The 15,858-nt window shown below is 39.3% G+C and overlaps 1 protein-coding gene across 1 annotated transcript in view; it reads left to right on the top strand.

The window, feature by feature from the left end:
• The first annotated feature begins 9,907 nt into the window (after window positions 1–9,907).
• LOC129530571 (putative tyrosine-protein phosphatase TPTE) overlaps window positions 9,908–15,858 on the top strand; it is a 30,610-nt gene continuing 24,659 nt past the window's right edge. The window contains exons 1-3 of the mRNA XM_063702796.1: window positions 9,908–9,989; window positions 13,137–13,227; window positions 13,773–13,832. Of these exons, the coding sequence (XP_063558866.1) occupies window positions 9,908–9,989; window positions 13,137–13,227; window positions 13,773–13,832 (233 nt within the window). The remainder of the gene's footprint in view (window positions 9,990–13,136; window positions 13,228–13,772; window positions 13,833–15,858) is intronic.

The raw sequence follows: 15,858 nt of genomic DNA, 5'->3' as shown, positions 1-15,858 counted from the left end.
GTGAGTTATGCATATGTGTGTCTTTATTTATCGAATTATAACTGAGCATAGAAGTATTCACACACACAGGCACATAAACAAATATATCCATCCATCCATCCATGCATCCATCCGTACACACTTCTCTCAAACACATCCACTAACAAATCCATGCATACAGTGGAAACATACAACAAGGAGACAGACGGCTGGACATTTGTGGAGTTTATTCTGGGAAGCCTGCGTGGCCATAGAGAGTGGTTTTTAACAGGATTTCCAATTCTTCTCCTCGTAGCCTTTGTAGGTAACATTGCTTCCTTTTCTAACGGAGTGATATAAAAAGGAGCAGGTCATAGGAGAGCTGCTGCTTCCTATGTTAGTGTATTTGTCACTGTTAGTTCCTAGTAAGCAGCTTCTTAAAGGACTCAGATTTCCTGAGTTTGAGAGCCCACGAGATTGACAGAAAGGAGGAGAAAATCCTGTTTGCAACATGGAGGAGATAGCAGCTGACAAGGAGCAGTGAAGCCCTGGGCAGAAAAGAACAGAGCTAATGGAACATGGACTTGTCCCTCACACTCCAGAGCTCTGTCAACATATGAGGTTGGTGCTAAAACATAAACACAGGCACACCACCTCATTGGATGCAGCCCTTCCTTAGGCCCACAGCTACTTGCCTGTGTCCCATGGACAGGAAAGACTAGCATGATGGGTGAAAGGAAAGACGTGATGGAGAGATCCAGGAAGTGGGCCATAGATGGGATTAGGAGGAGGAATGCCTACACAGTGGAGTTGAATTTAAAAGAAATTCACCCACAAAAGGCTGTCTGTCGTGCATTGGCCAGCTCCAGTGGTACAGAGTTTTGGTGAACTCTTGAGTCAGTGAGTCTTAGATAGATGTGCTGCAATCATATAAAGTATGATGTGTAGGGTAAATGGCATGGTAGATTCCAAAGAACCAAATACACACATGACTTCTGTAAGGGTAAGGCAATTTACAGGTTGAAAAGTAGTTGGAAGGTCGGGTGCGGTGGCTCAGGCCTGTAGTCCTAGCACTTTGGGAGGCCAGGGCGGGTGGATAACGAGGTCAGTAGTTCAAGGCCAGCCTGGCCAACATGGTGAAACCCCATCTCTACTAAAAATACAAAATTAGCCGGGTGTGGTGGTGGGCACCTGTAGTCCCTGCTACTCGGGAGGCTGAGGCAGGAGAATTGCTTGAACCCGGGAGGCAGATGTTGCAGTGAGCCGAGATCATGCCACTGCACTCCAGCTTGGGTGACTGAGTGAGACTCTGTCTCAAAAAAACCAAAAACAACAACAACAAACAAAAACAAAAAAACAAAACAAAAGCAGTTGGAATTATTTTGAACTGAAAACCTTAAGTCTAGGAAGTTACATGTTGTCTTAGTATGTACATGTTAACTTCTTTGGCATGGCCCTGTGTGTGAATTGAGAGTACCTTCTAGTAGGCTGGCCAATGCACCATGTGATATCAAGGAATACAGTTATACATGTATCTATGCATATACAAACACATACATACATGCATTCATACACACAAGAGAGACTGAGTAGGGCTATTGAGTGTGACAAGCATCCATGGGAACAAGGAGTTCCCTTGAAACTATTTCTAGAGTCCTCTCAGAATGAGCTTTGTATGCAATATTGTTTTGTTTTTTGGATGGAGGTAGGAAAATGGGGAGGAACTCATAGAGGGAGACTTTTTATGTTAGTGTTTGTCACATTACCTTTCTGTGAGAATGAGACTTTCCTAGTAGCATGAACCAAGGGAGAAGCGAATCCTGCTTGCAGGGAGAAGGAGATAGGAGTGGACAAAGATCAGAGAAATCCCAGCCAAAACAAAGAACAGAGCTAATAACCCTGGAATTATTTCACCCCCTCCAGAGCTCTACCGTTATGTGAGGCTGACTGCCTTTGCCCATACCCACTCTCACATGGGATGGAGCCCTTGCTTGAGGCCTCCAGCTACTTGGCCGCAACTCTTGGGCAGCAAAGGAAACTAGGATGGGTGAAAAGTGAGGAGGTGATTGGAGGTGATAGAGAATGAGGAACTCAAATGGGATTATAAGAAGGGAGACTCAGGAACTAAATTTGAACTAGAATTAAATGCTCTCCAAAAATGCTGTTACACCTTGAGGTGTAGATACCCTTACTTAATCTGCATGCATCGCTATGGTCACAGCCTAAAATGCTCACTGTTGGCATATGAAACCTCATTTCTAATAAAAAGACAAATGCCATCCCAGGTCAATTTAGTGATATACATACATGTGAATAATAAAAGTGTAACTGGGGAATGACACATAGACTAACTGTAGCTATTTGTTGCAAAACATTGGAATTACGCATTGTGTCTGACTCTGACCATATTTGTCCTTTAGTCCCGATCCGACTGACCTGGCGGGAGTCATCATTGGCTCGGCCCCAATGAGAGGTGAGTTATAAAAGATGTACGCATGACCAGGTGCAATGGTTCACACCTGTAATCTGAGCACTTTGGGAGGCTGAAGCAGGCAGATACCCTGAGGTCGGGTGTTTGAGACCAGGCTGGCAAACATCGTGAAACCCTGTCTCTACTAAAACTACAAGAACTAGCCAGGTGTGGTGGCAGGTGCCTCTAATCCCAGCTACTCAGGAGGCTGAGGCAGGAGAATCGATTGAACCTGGGGAAGTGCAGTTTGCAGTGAGCTGAGAACATGCCGCTGCATTCCACCCTGGGCAGCAGGAGCGAAACTGTTGCAAAAAAGAAAAAAAGAAAAAAAAAAGATGTACACACACACACAAAACAGTGACAGAGAAAGAGACCGAGATTAGTGGGATTAACTCTCAGATGTGTTCATGATAATACAGTGTTTCTTTCACACAGGTTCTTTATCATCTCACTGTATCATGTATAGATAACTTCCGCATTTTTACATTGTTTAGAAAAAAAGAAACTGACTATAGAGAGAGGCTTCCATCTGTTACTGTCTTGTCACCCTTAGTAAGTAGCAGGCAAATGCTTTGGAAAGGCAGATTTTTTGTGTACCAGACATACCAGAGTAGGCCCAGGGAAGAGAGAATCCTGTTTGGAGTGAGGAGGAGGTAGGAGTACTTGGGGAACTGTGAAGCCTTCAGCAGAAAGCAACAGAGGTATGAGCCTTAGAGGTGTTCTCCACCCTCCAGAACCCTGCCACCACAGAGGCTGGTGCTCCAAACCTCAAATCACCATCCTATTGGATTGTGCCCCTGTGTCAGACCTCTAGTTACCTGACCCTTTTTGTGGGACATGAGAAACCACCATGCTGGGTGAACATAAGGAGCTAATGGAGGGCCTTTTAAGCAGGACATTGAATGGAATAAGAGGGCTGACTACCTACAAATTGGAGTTGAGTTTGAAATAACTGCCACCACAAAGCTGTCACACATTGGGACTGAGGTCATAATAAAGAGGTTTACTTAAATCGGGAAGCATTACTATTTTCCCCCGCCTAAGATTTTGGTTGTCGCCATATAAATCCTCATTTCTAATAAAGACGAAAAGACATTCCAGGTTCCAGTAGTGCTATACACATGAATAGTCAGAAATTAATTGGTTTCTGTCTAGAGTAATGAAAGGTAATTTTTCCAAAATATAAATTCAGAATTATGTCTCCTCTCTGACTGTTTTCTCTTATCATCCACCAGTCCACAGACAAGTGAATTTAAAGGAGCAACCGAGGAGGCACCTGCGAAAGAAAGGTGAGTAATAAATAGTTAAAGTCACCCGTCAGCATAAGTGTGCATAGAACTATACACACACAGGCACATGAGCAAGTATACCCCATCCATCCATCCATCCATCCATCCATTCATCCATCCATCCACACGTCTCTTCAACACACTTACACAAACTAATCCATGCACATGATGGAAACATAGACCGAAGAGAAAGGAGACTGGTGGACATTTGTGGAATTTACTCTCAGGAGCCTGCATGGCCATAGAGATTTTTTTTTTTTTTAACAGAGTTTCCAATTCGTCTCATTGTAGCATTTGTTAGTAACTTTGCATCCTTCTTTGGTGGAGTTCTATAAAAAGGAGCAGGTCATAGGAGATTTGCTTCTTCCTGTAGTGTATTTGCCACCCTTAGTTCCTACTAAGCAGTTTTTTTATGGGACTCAGATTTCTGACAGGAATTCATTGGTTTCTGTCTAGAGTAATAAAAGCTAATTTCCAAAAAAGTAAATTTAGAATTGCGTCTCCTATCTGACTGTATTCTTTTATCATCCTCTAGCCCACACACAAGTGAATTTAAAGGAGCAGCCCTTGTGTCACCTATCAGTGAAAGGTGAGTTATAAATACATGAAGACACACGTATGCATAAGAGTGCATAGAGCTATACACACACCAAGCACATACACAAATATATCCATCCATCTTCATCCATACACACTTTTGTCAAGACATTTACACAAACAAACCCATGCACAAAATGGAAACACAAAACACGGAGACAGATGGACATTTGTGGAATTTACTCTCAGGAGCCTGCATGGCCATACAGAGTGTTTTTTAACAGGGTTTCCAATTCTTCTCATTGTAGCAGTTGTAGATAACTTTGCGCCTTTTTTTGATGGAGTTGTATAAGGAGGTCAGTTCGTAGGAGAGCTGCTTCTTCCTGTTAGTGTATTTGTCACCCTCAATTTCTGGTAGGCAATTTTTTAAGGGATTCAGGTTTCCTGAGTTTGAGACCCTACCACAGTGTTCCAAGAAAGGAGAGAATCCTATTTGCAACATGGAGGAGATAGCAGCCAATAAGGAGTAGTGAAGCTCTGGGAAAAAAAGAACGGAGCTAATGGAACGTGGACTTGTCCCACACACTCGAGAGCTCTGTCCACATGTGAGGTTGGTGCCTAGACCCAACCCAAACCCACCACCTCATTGGATGCCACTTTCCTCAGGTGTGCGGGTACTTCACTGTGTCTCATGGGCAGGAGAGACTAGCATGATCAGTGAAAGGAAGGAGGTGGTGGAGGGTTTTCCCAATCATGTGAAAACCTCTCCTGGAAATAAATCATAAAGGTGTAAGTAATATGGAAAACATGATTCAAGTTAATTATAGTGTAATGCTCAAGAAACCTTGCAAAATGAATGAGATTTTACAGAAGGAATAAAAGGATTGTGTTTAATCAGTGGCTGATTAAGGAAACATCTAGGTGAGAATTCTTAGCTGCTCATTAAGCAATAGCATGTGAGTTTTGTATGTAGTATTGATTTTTAAGCCAATAAATAAATTTTTAAAAGAATTTATTTTATAGGACGTTGGAGGCATGGGCAAATTAAAACGTATTTCTATTATTATTATTATTTTTTGAGATGAAGTCTCGCTGTTGCCCAAGCTGGCATGCAGTGGCGTGATCTCGGCTCACTGTAACCTCCATCTCCTGGGTTCAAGCGATTTTCCTGCCTCAGCCTCCTGAGTAGCTGGAACTGCAGTCATGTGCTACCATGCCAGACAAATTTTTTGTATTATTGGTAGGGGCAGGTTTTCACTATATTGGCCAGGCTGGTCTTGAACTCCTGCCCTCGTGATCCACCCGCCTCAGCCTCCCAAACTGCTGGGTTTACAGTCATGAGCCATCAGATTGTATGGAGGCCCTGCCTTGGGTCTGTAGTTACTTAACCCTATCTGAGGGGCAGGAAAGACATCCATGATTGGTGAAGAGTTACTGGTGGTATTTGAACGTGAGAAGGCAGAAAATTACAAGGGCGAGCAAGGTGGGTGTTTACAAACTAAAGTTGATTTTACGTAAATTTTGCCAGAAACAGTAACTTGGGGATTAGGTTTAGGAGTAAAGAAATGTATGTAAACTTGATTCATTAAGTTTTTTTCACAGGCCAAAAAATTTCATTACAAACATCTAAAACCTCATTTCCAGAGAAAAATTAAATACCATGTTTCAAATAAATAACTGATTAATGTCCATTTTTCAGGGGAACTAGATTATAAATTGGAGAATAATTATTACTAATTTGTATCAGAAAATTAAGTCTAGGATAACATGTGGAGTCTTGCTATGTTCATTTTTAATCCTTTAGCTATTACCTCATTGAATTAAAAAGAGTAATGTGTGGTAGAGTCATCAATGATGGGTGAGATTTCAAAATACGGAGAGAAAGAAGAGAGGCATATATTAAGATTGGTAAAATTCACTCACAAATGAAGTAATAAAGAACTGCACTTAAATTGTGATTCATTAGTTTGTTTTTTAAGGCCCAAGAGCACCTTTACATAATATAAGGTTTTCTTCTAGGAAAAAATGATATATTAATAGTAGATTCCAAATCATTGACATATACATTTTCAGAGTTCAGCCAGTTTATAAATGTAGAGCAATTGTACATAATTTCAACCAGAAAAGTATGTCTCTGAAGTCACTTGACCTGAAGTGTACATTTTTAATCGTTAGCACTGGCCCGGATAAAATGACATCAGTAGTCTTTCACTAATTTGATATATATTTGATATAACTCACCTTTCAATGGTGGTGTCATTGAAAACTACTGACATTATTAATTTGGGTCAGTGCTAAAGGATCTATCTACACACACACACAACACACATGTATGTGTGTGTGTGTATATATACAGATATATCTTTTAGCTATATATGTAATATATATAGATATATAAATATGTATTTGTGTGTATATAGATATACATATATCTATATACATATGTCTACATATGTATATAGATACACATATCTATATACATGTCTACATATGTGCATATTTAAATGTGTGTATATATATCTATATATACATATCTATATATAGATATATTCTTTAGCACTGACCCAAATTAATAACATCAGTAGTCATATATATATCCTTTAATATATATATGAGCATGTGTGTGTATATATATGTAAACATATATGTATATATCCTTTAGCATATATATGTATATATACACATATATAGTTTATATATACATATATGTGTGTGTATATGCAGGTATATCTTGTTTTATTGTGCTTTATTTTATTGCCCCTCAGATATTACTTTTTTGTAAACTGAAGGTTTGTAGCAACCCTACATTGAGCAAGTCTCCTGGTTTTATTTTTCCAACAGCGTGTTCTCACTTTGTGTCTCTTGTCACATTTTAATAATTCTTGCAATATTCCAAACTTTTTATTATCATATCTGTTATGGTGATCTGTGATCAGTGATCTTTGATGTTACTATTGTAATTGTTTTGGGGCAACACGAACCATGTCCATATTAAGATGACAAGCCTAATCAATGACATGTGTGTTGTGACTGCTCCACTGACTAGCCATTCCCCCATCTCTCTCCTTCTCCTTGGGCCTCCCTATTCCCTGAGACACAACAATACTGAAAGTAGGCCATTTAATAAGCCTATGATGGTCTCTGAGTGTCCTAGTGAAGGGAAGAGTCACATGTCTCTCACTTTAAACCAAAAGCTAGAAATGATTGTGAGGAAGGCTAGACTTCTTGCACCACTTCAGCCAAGTTGTGAATGTAAAACAAAAACAAAAACAAAACAAAACAGAAAAGCCAAAAAACTTCTTGAAGAAAATTAAGACTGCTACTCCAGTGAACATACAAATGTTGAGAAAGCAAAACAGTCTGATTGCTAATATGGAGAATGTTGTAGTGGTCTGGATAAAGGATCAAACCAGCCACAGCATTCCCTTAAGCCAAAGCGTAATCCAGGACAAGGCCCTCACTCTCTTTGATTCAGTGAAGCCTGGGAGAGGTAAGGAAGCCGCAGAAGAAAAGCTTGACACTAAAAGGTTTGTTCATGAGGTTTAAGGAAAGAAGCCATCTCCATCACATAGAAGTGCAAGGTAAACAGCCAGTGCCGATGCAGAAGCAGCAGCAAGTTATCCAGAAGATCTAGGTGAGATAACTGATGAATGTGGCCAAACTAAACAACACATTTTCAATGTAGACAAGATAGCCTTTTATTGGAAGAAGATGCCATCTAGGACTTTTATATTTAGAGAGGAGAAGTCAATGCATGGTTTCAAATCTTCAAAGCACAGGCCAATTCTCTTGTTAGGGGCTAATGAAGCTGGTGACTTTAAGTTGAAGCCAACAATCATTGACTATTCTGAAAGTCCTGGGGCCCTTACGAATTATGCTAAATCAAGCAAGATGGGTGACTAGAGATGTCTGGTGCTCATCTCCCCTACAAGAAAGAACCGAGGCAAGAAATACACATCTAAGATTTGATTAGAGTATCAAAGGGATAGTCCTGGAGTGCAGCAAAGGAGTGGAGACACATCTGTGGTGACTGAAAGTTGCCATAGTACGGAAGCACTCAGCCTGTGCAGCCGCTTCTGCCCCATCTGGATTGAATTGGCCCAGAGACAGGAGGGACTTCTCATTGCAGGGTGAAGGTAGGCAGAAGATCCCCACCAGCCCCACTGCCATCACAAACACAAAGTCTTTACAAGAAGAGAATCTCACAGTCTTTGCAAGCCCTCAGGCCAGTTTGGAGTATTGCCAAGAATTGACACAGCTGCATGTCCTGGACTAGGAGTACAAGGTGAAGACTTCCCACCCCCAGAGACTTAAGCTGCAGCAACACAGCACCATCTTGAGAACAGAGTCATCTCTTGAGTGTGCCCTCCTCTGGGGGCCAGTAGCCACTGCGCCTCTCCAGCACTGGAGCTTTATCTTCAGTACACCAAGCCCACATGGGTGGGTTAAAGCCACAATCCCAGCTGTGTGGAGGTTGGTCCCAGGACTGGCTGTAACTCAAGTAATGCAGAGTAGGGAAATCAACCCCCACCACCACACTTCCAGACAGAGGAATAATCTGCAGTCCCATCCAGGGTAAATTCACTCTTAAGACAGCCAAACCACTACATGCCCTCTCCCAAGTGGGAGAGGCCCCTAAGCCTCTGAGCAGCTGATACACCCGCAGGTCAACAGAGTGACTATGAGCCCATGCTCAGGACCTGAGAAACAGCCTTGTGGGCCCTATCAACCACAGACATGCTCCTGGCGTGCCCAGTAGCCCTCTGCTTTTAATAAGGGCCTGAGAAACAGTCCCACAGGCTGCCCCCAGCAGGCACACCACCAAGTGGGCCTTGCACCTGTGTCTCAGACCTGAGAGACAAGCAACTGTGTATGCCCAAGTCTCAGGGCCGAGAAGCAACCCTGGGAGCTTACTCAGGCCAACTAAGCAGCCACACACCTATGTCCCAGCTTGAGGAAGAGCCCTTTAGGCCACCCCCCACAGAAACACTCCCAGGCCAACTAAGCAGCTGTGCAACCTTGGATGAGCCTGAGAAATACTCCTGTATCCATTCCCAGCAGATGCACCTCCAGACCAGCCAATCAGCCATGAATGCCCATGTCCTGGACCTAAGAAAGAGCTCCATGGGCTACTCCCAGAAGACATGCCCTTACGCCAGCTGAGCAGCCTCGTGTCCACATCCTGGCTCATAGAAGCAGTCCCCAGGGCTTCCCCTGGCAGGCACCACCCAGGCCAGCTGAGCAGCAGTGTGCCCACATCCTGAGCTAGAATAGCTCTATGGACTACCCCCAGCAGACACACATCTAGGACAGCTGAGAAGTCATTTGACTGTATCCCAGGCCTGAGAAACACCCCTCTTGGCCAGCCCTGGCAAAGATACCTTCAGTCCAGCTTAGCAGCTATGCACCTATATATTTGGCCCATGAGTTTCCCCCAGCAGACTGCCCCCAGGCCAGATGAGCAGCTGTGTACCCACATACCAGTTATGGGAAACAGCCCTTCAGGCCACTCCTGGAGTGCATGCTTCCAGGCCAGGCAAACAGCTGTGTGCCTGCATCCTGGGCCTGAGAAACTGTCCTGCAAAGCACATCTGGAAGTCATGCCCTGGTTGAGCAACTGCATCCCCATGCTCCTGGCTAGAGTGATGGCACCATGGCCAGCGGCATAAAGCCATACTCCAAGTTTTCTGACCCACTGTATGCCTGCACACACCCTTACCCTGAGAAACAGCCCAGTGAGCCCACCCCTGGCAAGGCTGCACCACCATCACTACAAACTTCCTTAACCTAGGCCACTGAGTAACTTGCAAATGTTACTAGTGTGGATCACAGCTGAATAAACTACATGGAGACTACACTTACTGCATCCATGTAGAACCAAGGCCGGTATACCCCAATGAGCTGACATCCAAGACCCATTCATACAAATTAATTCATACAAGTAAACCTACTCCATAAAATTGGAAAAGGTGACTTTTTCACCAGATGCATAGAAATCAATTTAGAAACACAGCAACCATGAAAATGCAAGAAAACATGTCACCTACAAAGGGAAATAATAATTATCCAGTAATAGAACCCAATCATAAACATATGATGTGACAGAAAAAAGAATAATCTTAAGGAAACTCAGTGAGATGTAAGGTAATACAGATAGACAAGTCAATGAAATCAGGTGAAAGAGAAATTCAGTAAAGATACAGATATCATAAAAATAACCAAACAGAAGCCCTAAAAGCTAAACAGTTCAATGGATGAAATGAAAAAATACAATCAATGGCTTTACAGACAAGAACAAGCAGAAGAAATAATTTCTGAACTTGAAGACAAGTCTTTTGAAATAACACAGACAGGCAAAAAAGGATAAAAAAGAATGAAAAAGGCCTACAGGATTTATGGGACACCATTAATTTGATCAAATATTCATATTATGGGCATTCCAGAAGGAAAAGTGTAGAGAAAATATGAGGAAAACATATTTAATAAAATAGCATAAAACTTCCTAACTCTTGAGAGAGAGCTAGACATCTAGTTCCAGGAAGATCAAAGAACCCCAAATACATTCAACCCAGACATTATAGTCAAATTGTGAAAAATCAAAAGACAAAGATTTTTTAAAATAGCAAAAGAAAAGTAACACACTTATAATGGAATCCCCATTAGACTAACAGCTGATTTCCCAGTGGAAACCTTAGGCTAGAAGAGAATGGGATGATACATTCAAAGTTCTGAAAGAAAAAAATCTTTCAGCCAAGAATATTATAGCCAGCACAGCTATCCTTTACAAATGAAGAAGACATAAAATCTGTCATAGATAAACAAAAACCAAGATAATTCATCACCACTAGACCAACATTACAAGAAATGCCCAAGGGAGTCTTACATCTGGAAGTAAAAAGATGATAACCACCATCATGAAAACATGCAAAACTTTAAAAGTCACTGTTAGAGTCAATACATAAAGGAGAAAGAGAAAGGAATGAAACCTTATCACTACAGAAAACTATCCAACTTCAAAAGTAAACAGGAAGAAAGGAATAAAACATATACAAAACAACCAGAAAACAATAAAACGTTGGAAGTAACTCCTCACCTACCAATAATAACTTTGAATGTTAATAGATTAAATACCCCATGAAGGATATAGACTTACTGAGTGGATTAAAAAATAAGACCCAACTATATTTTATCTAAAAGAAACTCACTTTACCGGTATAGAAACACATAGACTGATAATAAAGAGATGGAAAAAGATATTCTATGCAAATGGAAGCCCAAAGTGAGCAGGGATAGCTATACTTGTATCAGACAAAACAGAGTTCAAGTTAAAAACCATAAAAATTGACAAACAAGAGTATTATGTAATAATAAAGGGTTCAATTCAGCAAGAAATATAATTGTAATATGTGTATAATTGTAAATATGTATGCACTCAAACACCAGAGCACCTAGATATATAAAGCGAATATTACTAGATCTAAAGAGGGAGATAGACCCCATTACAATAAGAGTTGGACACTTCCGTATCCCACTCTCAGCATTGGACAAATCATCTAGACAGAAAATCAACAAAGAAACATCAGACTTAAACTCCACCATAGACCAAATGGACATAAATAACAAACATATACAGAACATCTCACCTAACAGCTCCAGAATACACATTGTTTTCATCAGCACATGAAACATTATCCAAGATAGACCGTATGTTAGGCTACAAAACAAGTCTCAACAAATTTTTAAAAATTGAAATTCTATCAGGTATCGTATCTTACCACAATGGAATAAAACTAGACATTCATAACAAGAGGAACATTCAAAACTATACAGACATATGGAAATTAAACAACATGCCCTTGAGTTACAGTGAGTGAAGAAAGAAATTAAGAATGAAATTTAAGAATTCCTTGAAACAAATGTAACTAGAAACGCAGTATACCAAAACAGGGGATGCAGCAAAAGCAGTTATTAAGAAATATGTTTTTAGCTTCATCCGTGTCCCTACAAAGGACATGAACTCATCATTTTTTCAGCAAACTGTCGCAAGGACAAAACACCAAACATCACATGTTCTCACTCATAGGTGGGAATTGAACAATGAGAACACTCTGACACAGGAAGGGGAACATCACACACTGGGGCCTGTTGTTGGGTAGGCGGAGGGGGGAGGGATAGCATTAGGAGATATACCTAATGTAAATGACGAGTTAATGGGCGCAGCACAGCAACATGACACATGTATACATATGTAACAAACCTGCACATTGTGCACATGTACCCTAGAACTTAAAGTATAAAAAAAAGTATATTTTTAGCAATAAATGCCTGGATCAAAAAAACTAGAAAACTTTCAAATAAACCACTGAACAATTCTACCTCAAGAAACTAGAATAGTAAGAAAAAAGCAAACCCCAAATTATTAAAAGGAAATAAATAATGAAGACCAAACAGAAATAAACAAATTTGAGGCAAAAATTACAAAAGGTTAACAACAAAAAGGTTTAAAAAATATCAACAAACCATTAGCTAGACTAATTAAGAAAAAGAGAAGACCCAAATAAGTAAAATCAGAAACAAAAAAAGAGACCGCATAACAGATAATGACAGAAATAAAAATAATTATTAGAGACTATTATGAGCAACTCTACAATAAATTTGAAAACCTAGAGGAGGTGGACAAAATCCTTGACCCATACGACCTACCAAGACTAAACCAAGAAGAAATAGAAAACCTGAACAGACCAAAAACAAGTAATGAGATTAAATCAGTAATAAAAAGGCTTTCAACAAAGTCCAGGACCTGATGGCTTCACCACTTAATCCTCACTTGTGAAAGGAAGAGCCATTTGCTACAGCAAACTTCATTGTTGTCCTATTTTAAGAAATTGTCTCAGCCACTCCGACCATTGGCAACCACCACTCTGATCAGTCAGCAGCCATGAACATGGAGGCAATGCCCTCCACCAGCAAAAGGTGATCATTAGCATTTTTTAACCAATAAAGTAGTTTTTAATTAAGGTATACACATAAGTTTTTTGAACATAATGCCATTGCAAACTTAACAGGCTACAGTGTAGGGTAAACATAACTTTTACATGCACAGGGAACCCAAAACATTTGTGTGAGTTGCTTAATGCAGTTTTTGCTTTATTGCAGTGGTCTGGAATGAAACCCACAATCTCTTTGAGATATGTCTATACACATATTATTTATATATTATATATCCATATACATATTCTTTTATATATCTTTATATACATATATATAGAAAGAGACAGAGAGAGAAAAGAAGATAAAAATATGCAAAATTCAGTGTTGGGAGGATCCATGAGGAAAGAGTTTCTGGTTAATGATTGTAATTTTCTTTCTTAAATATTAGGTCTTCCAGTGAGCTAAGTCATGTTTACTATATCCTTTAGATTCATGGGATTCTTGTTATTCAAATATATTTTTCATCACTATTTTGTGTAGCAAATATCTAATGATATATTTTTGCTTTTATTTTTTGGTGGCTAAAGTGTGTTAGCACGACTTTCCAGGTTTGAAGTTGAAGATGCTGAAAATGTTGCTTCATATGAGTAAGTCAGTTTGAAGTTTGAAGGGAGGGAGCCATTGATGGATCTCTTACCTTTAGTTAAACAGGGCTTCCGCTGAGGCAAGAAGGAAAAAGGGAAACTATGGAAAGATATCAAAATGTATGGGTGGGAGGGTACACCGTATTTACTCCAGTTGAATTCTTAGACAAGTATTATTTTGAAAAAAAAATTCCATCCATTCAGAAATAAATGTTCTTCTAGCTTGAAAATGTAAAAAGTATTCTTAGAGGAAATTAATTCCATTAAAAGTTTTTTTTAAAAAAAAACAGGAATGCAGAATGTTACTTAACTCATCAATAGTGAACGTTTCTCATTTTTACTGGATATGGTGTGATTCCCAATTTTGTACATTTTGCCTATGAGTAAATAGTATTGATAGCAAAAGCAAACATATTTTGCTGACTAAAGACCTCTTTATGCTCATTGGGATTTTATTCTTATTTGTTTCTAATCTCACTAGAGTACTTCCTGTTGCACTGACCTGAAGGCATTTTATCATGTACTCACTGTAATGAAACAATACATTCTTAAACTGGCTTGTGTCTGAACTGCAGACATATTCAGGAGATTTTTCTTCTGCTTCTTTCTTGCCCAGTTGTATAACCATTCACCAGCTTGTGTCAATGCTGGAGAGGAAGTACTGCCATAGAGGAAGTTAACTCACCATGGTTGTAAGCTGTTGGTGACTAAACAAAGATTGGAAACAAAGAGGGCAAATAAAAATAGTTCTTCAAATTACCCTGAATTTGCCACTGAATTAAACTGTGTGTCTGCAGATTAGCTATACGTTTTCTGTAATGGAGCTGCCCAGGGCTGAAACAAAATTAGACCGATTAAGCAAGGCAAGCATTTCCTTCTTTCCCCACTCCAAACAAAATAAAGCAGGTTTTCATTTTATTTTATTTTTAAATTACAAAGTCTCATTACATAGATATAGGAGGAATTTGCAGTAGTCCCTGTGAGAAATGCTGGTGTTTCATAACAGGGGAATGATATTGGATTTATAGTAAAAGCTGGAATCAGTGCTTGGCTTTGGCATCATATATTCATTCACCTGATACTCAGCAAGTCACTAACCCTCTTTAACTTTCAGATTATTCAAATGTAAACTGGCTATTATGCAATCCATGTACTGGATAAGGTATTTAAAAAATTAGTAATAAAATGAAAATAACATGCAAAAATACTTTGAAAACTCTGTAGTTCTGTAAATAGGTTTTATTCTAAAAGCTAAAAATAACGTAAGAGTTCATTAAGGAAAATCTGAAAATACAATCAACAAATCTACCCACATTTAGTCATTCTTAAACTTTGATGCATGCACTTCTAAGTTCTTTAAGCATACACTTTTTTTGTTTACAAATATGAGACCATACTTATTCTTTTGTAAATAACCTTATTAATGACATCATGGCTATATTTTTTTGTTAATATATATTCATGTGCACTTACAACATTATTTGTAACAGTTGTGTGATATTTCATGGTGTAGATGTGCTATAATTCATTTAATAGTCAGATATTGCTGAACAATTCAGTTTTTTACCAGTTTTTAACTTACAAAAATGAATATATTTGAGGCTAAATCTCCATATATTGTTGGTTATTTGCTTGTTATAAATTCTCAGAAGTGGAAATTCTGTGTCAAAGGGAATGATTGTGACGCTATTGATATTGATATGTGCTTTAACATCAAGATGCAAAGTGTACATTTCTCCCCTCCCACACTTAACACTAGCCATCATTGATTTCTCTGATATTAGTAAATATATTTGTTCTAATGCACGTTCTTTGACACACCTTCATTTATCCTTTTCTGTCTTTGGACTGAAAAGTTAAATCTATTGATCCTTTTTCTATTTTATGTAATATAAGCAATTTCTCCCAGGTTGTCTTGCTTTTCACTACATAAAAGCATTTAATCCTCATGTAATCAAATGTATCTGTACTTTTCTTTGAGATTTTGCCTTTAATGTTATTCTCAGAAAGTCCTTCTCACCCCAAGATT

The sequence above is a fragment of the Gorilla gorilla genome, chromosome 22 (genome assembly GCF_029281585.2).
Source record: "Gorilla gorilla gorilla isolate KB3781 chromosome 22, NHGRI_mGorGor1-v2.1_pri, whole genome shotgun sequence".
NCBI lineage: Eukaryota > Metazoa > Chordata > Mammalia > Primates > Hominidae > Gorilla > Gorilla gorilla.
The sequence above is the reverse complement of the archived record's forward strand: the minus strand, read 5'-3'. Positions and strand labels throughout refer to the sequence as shown.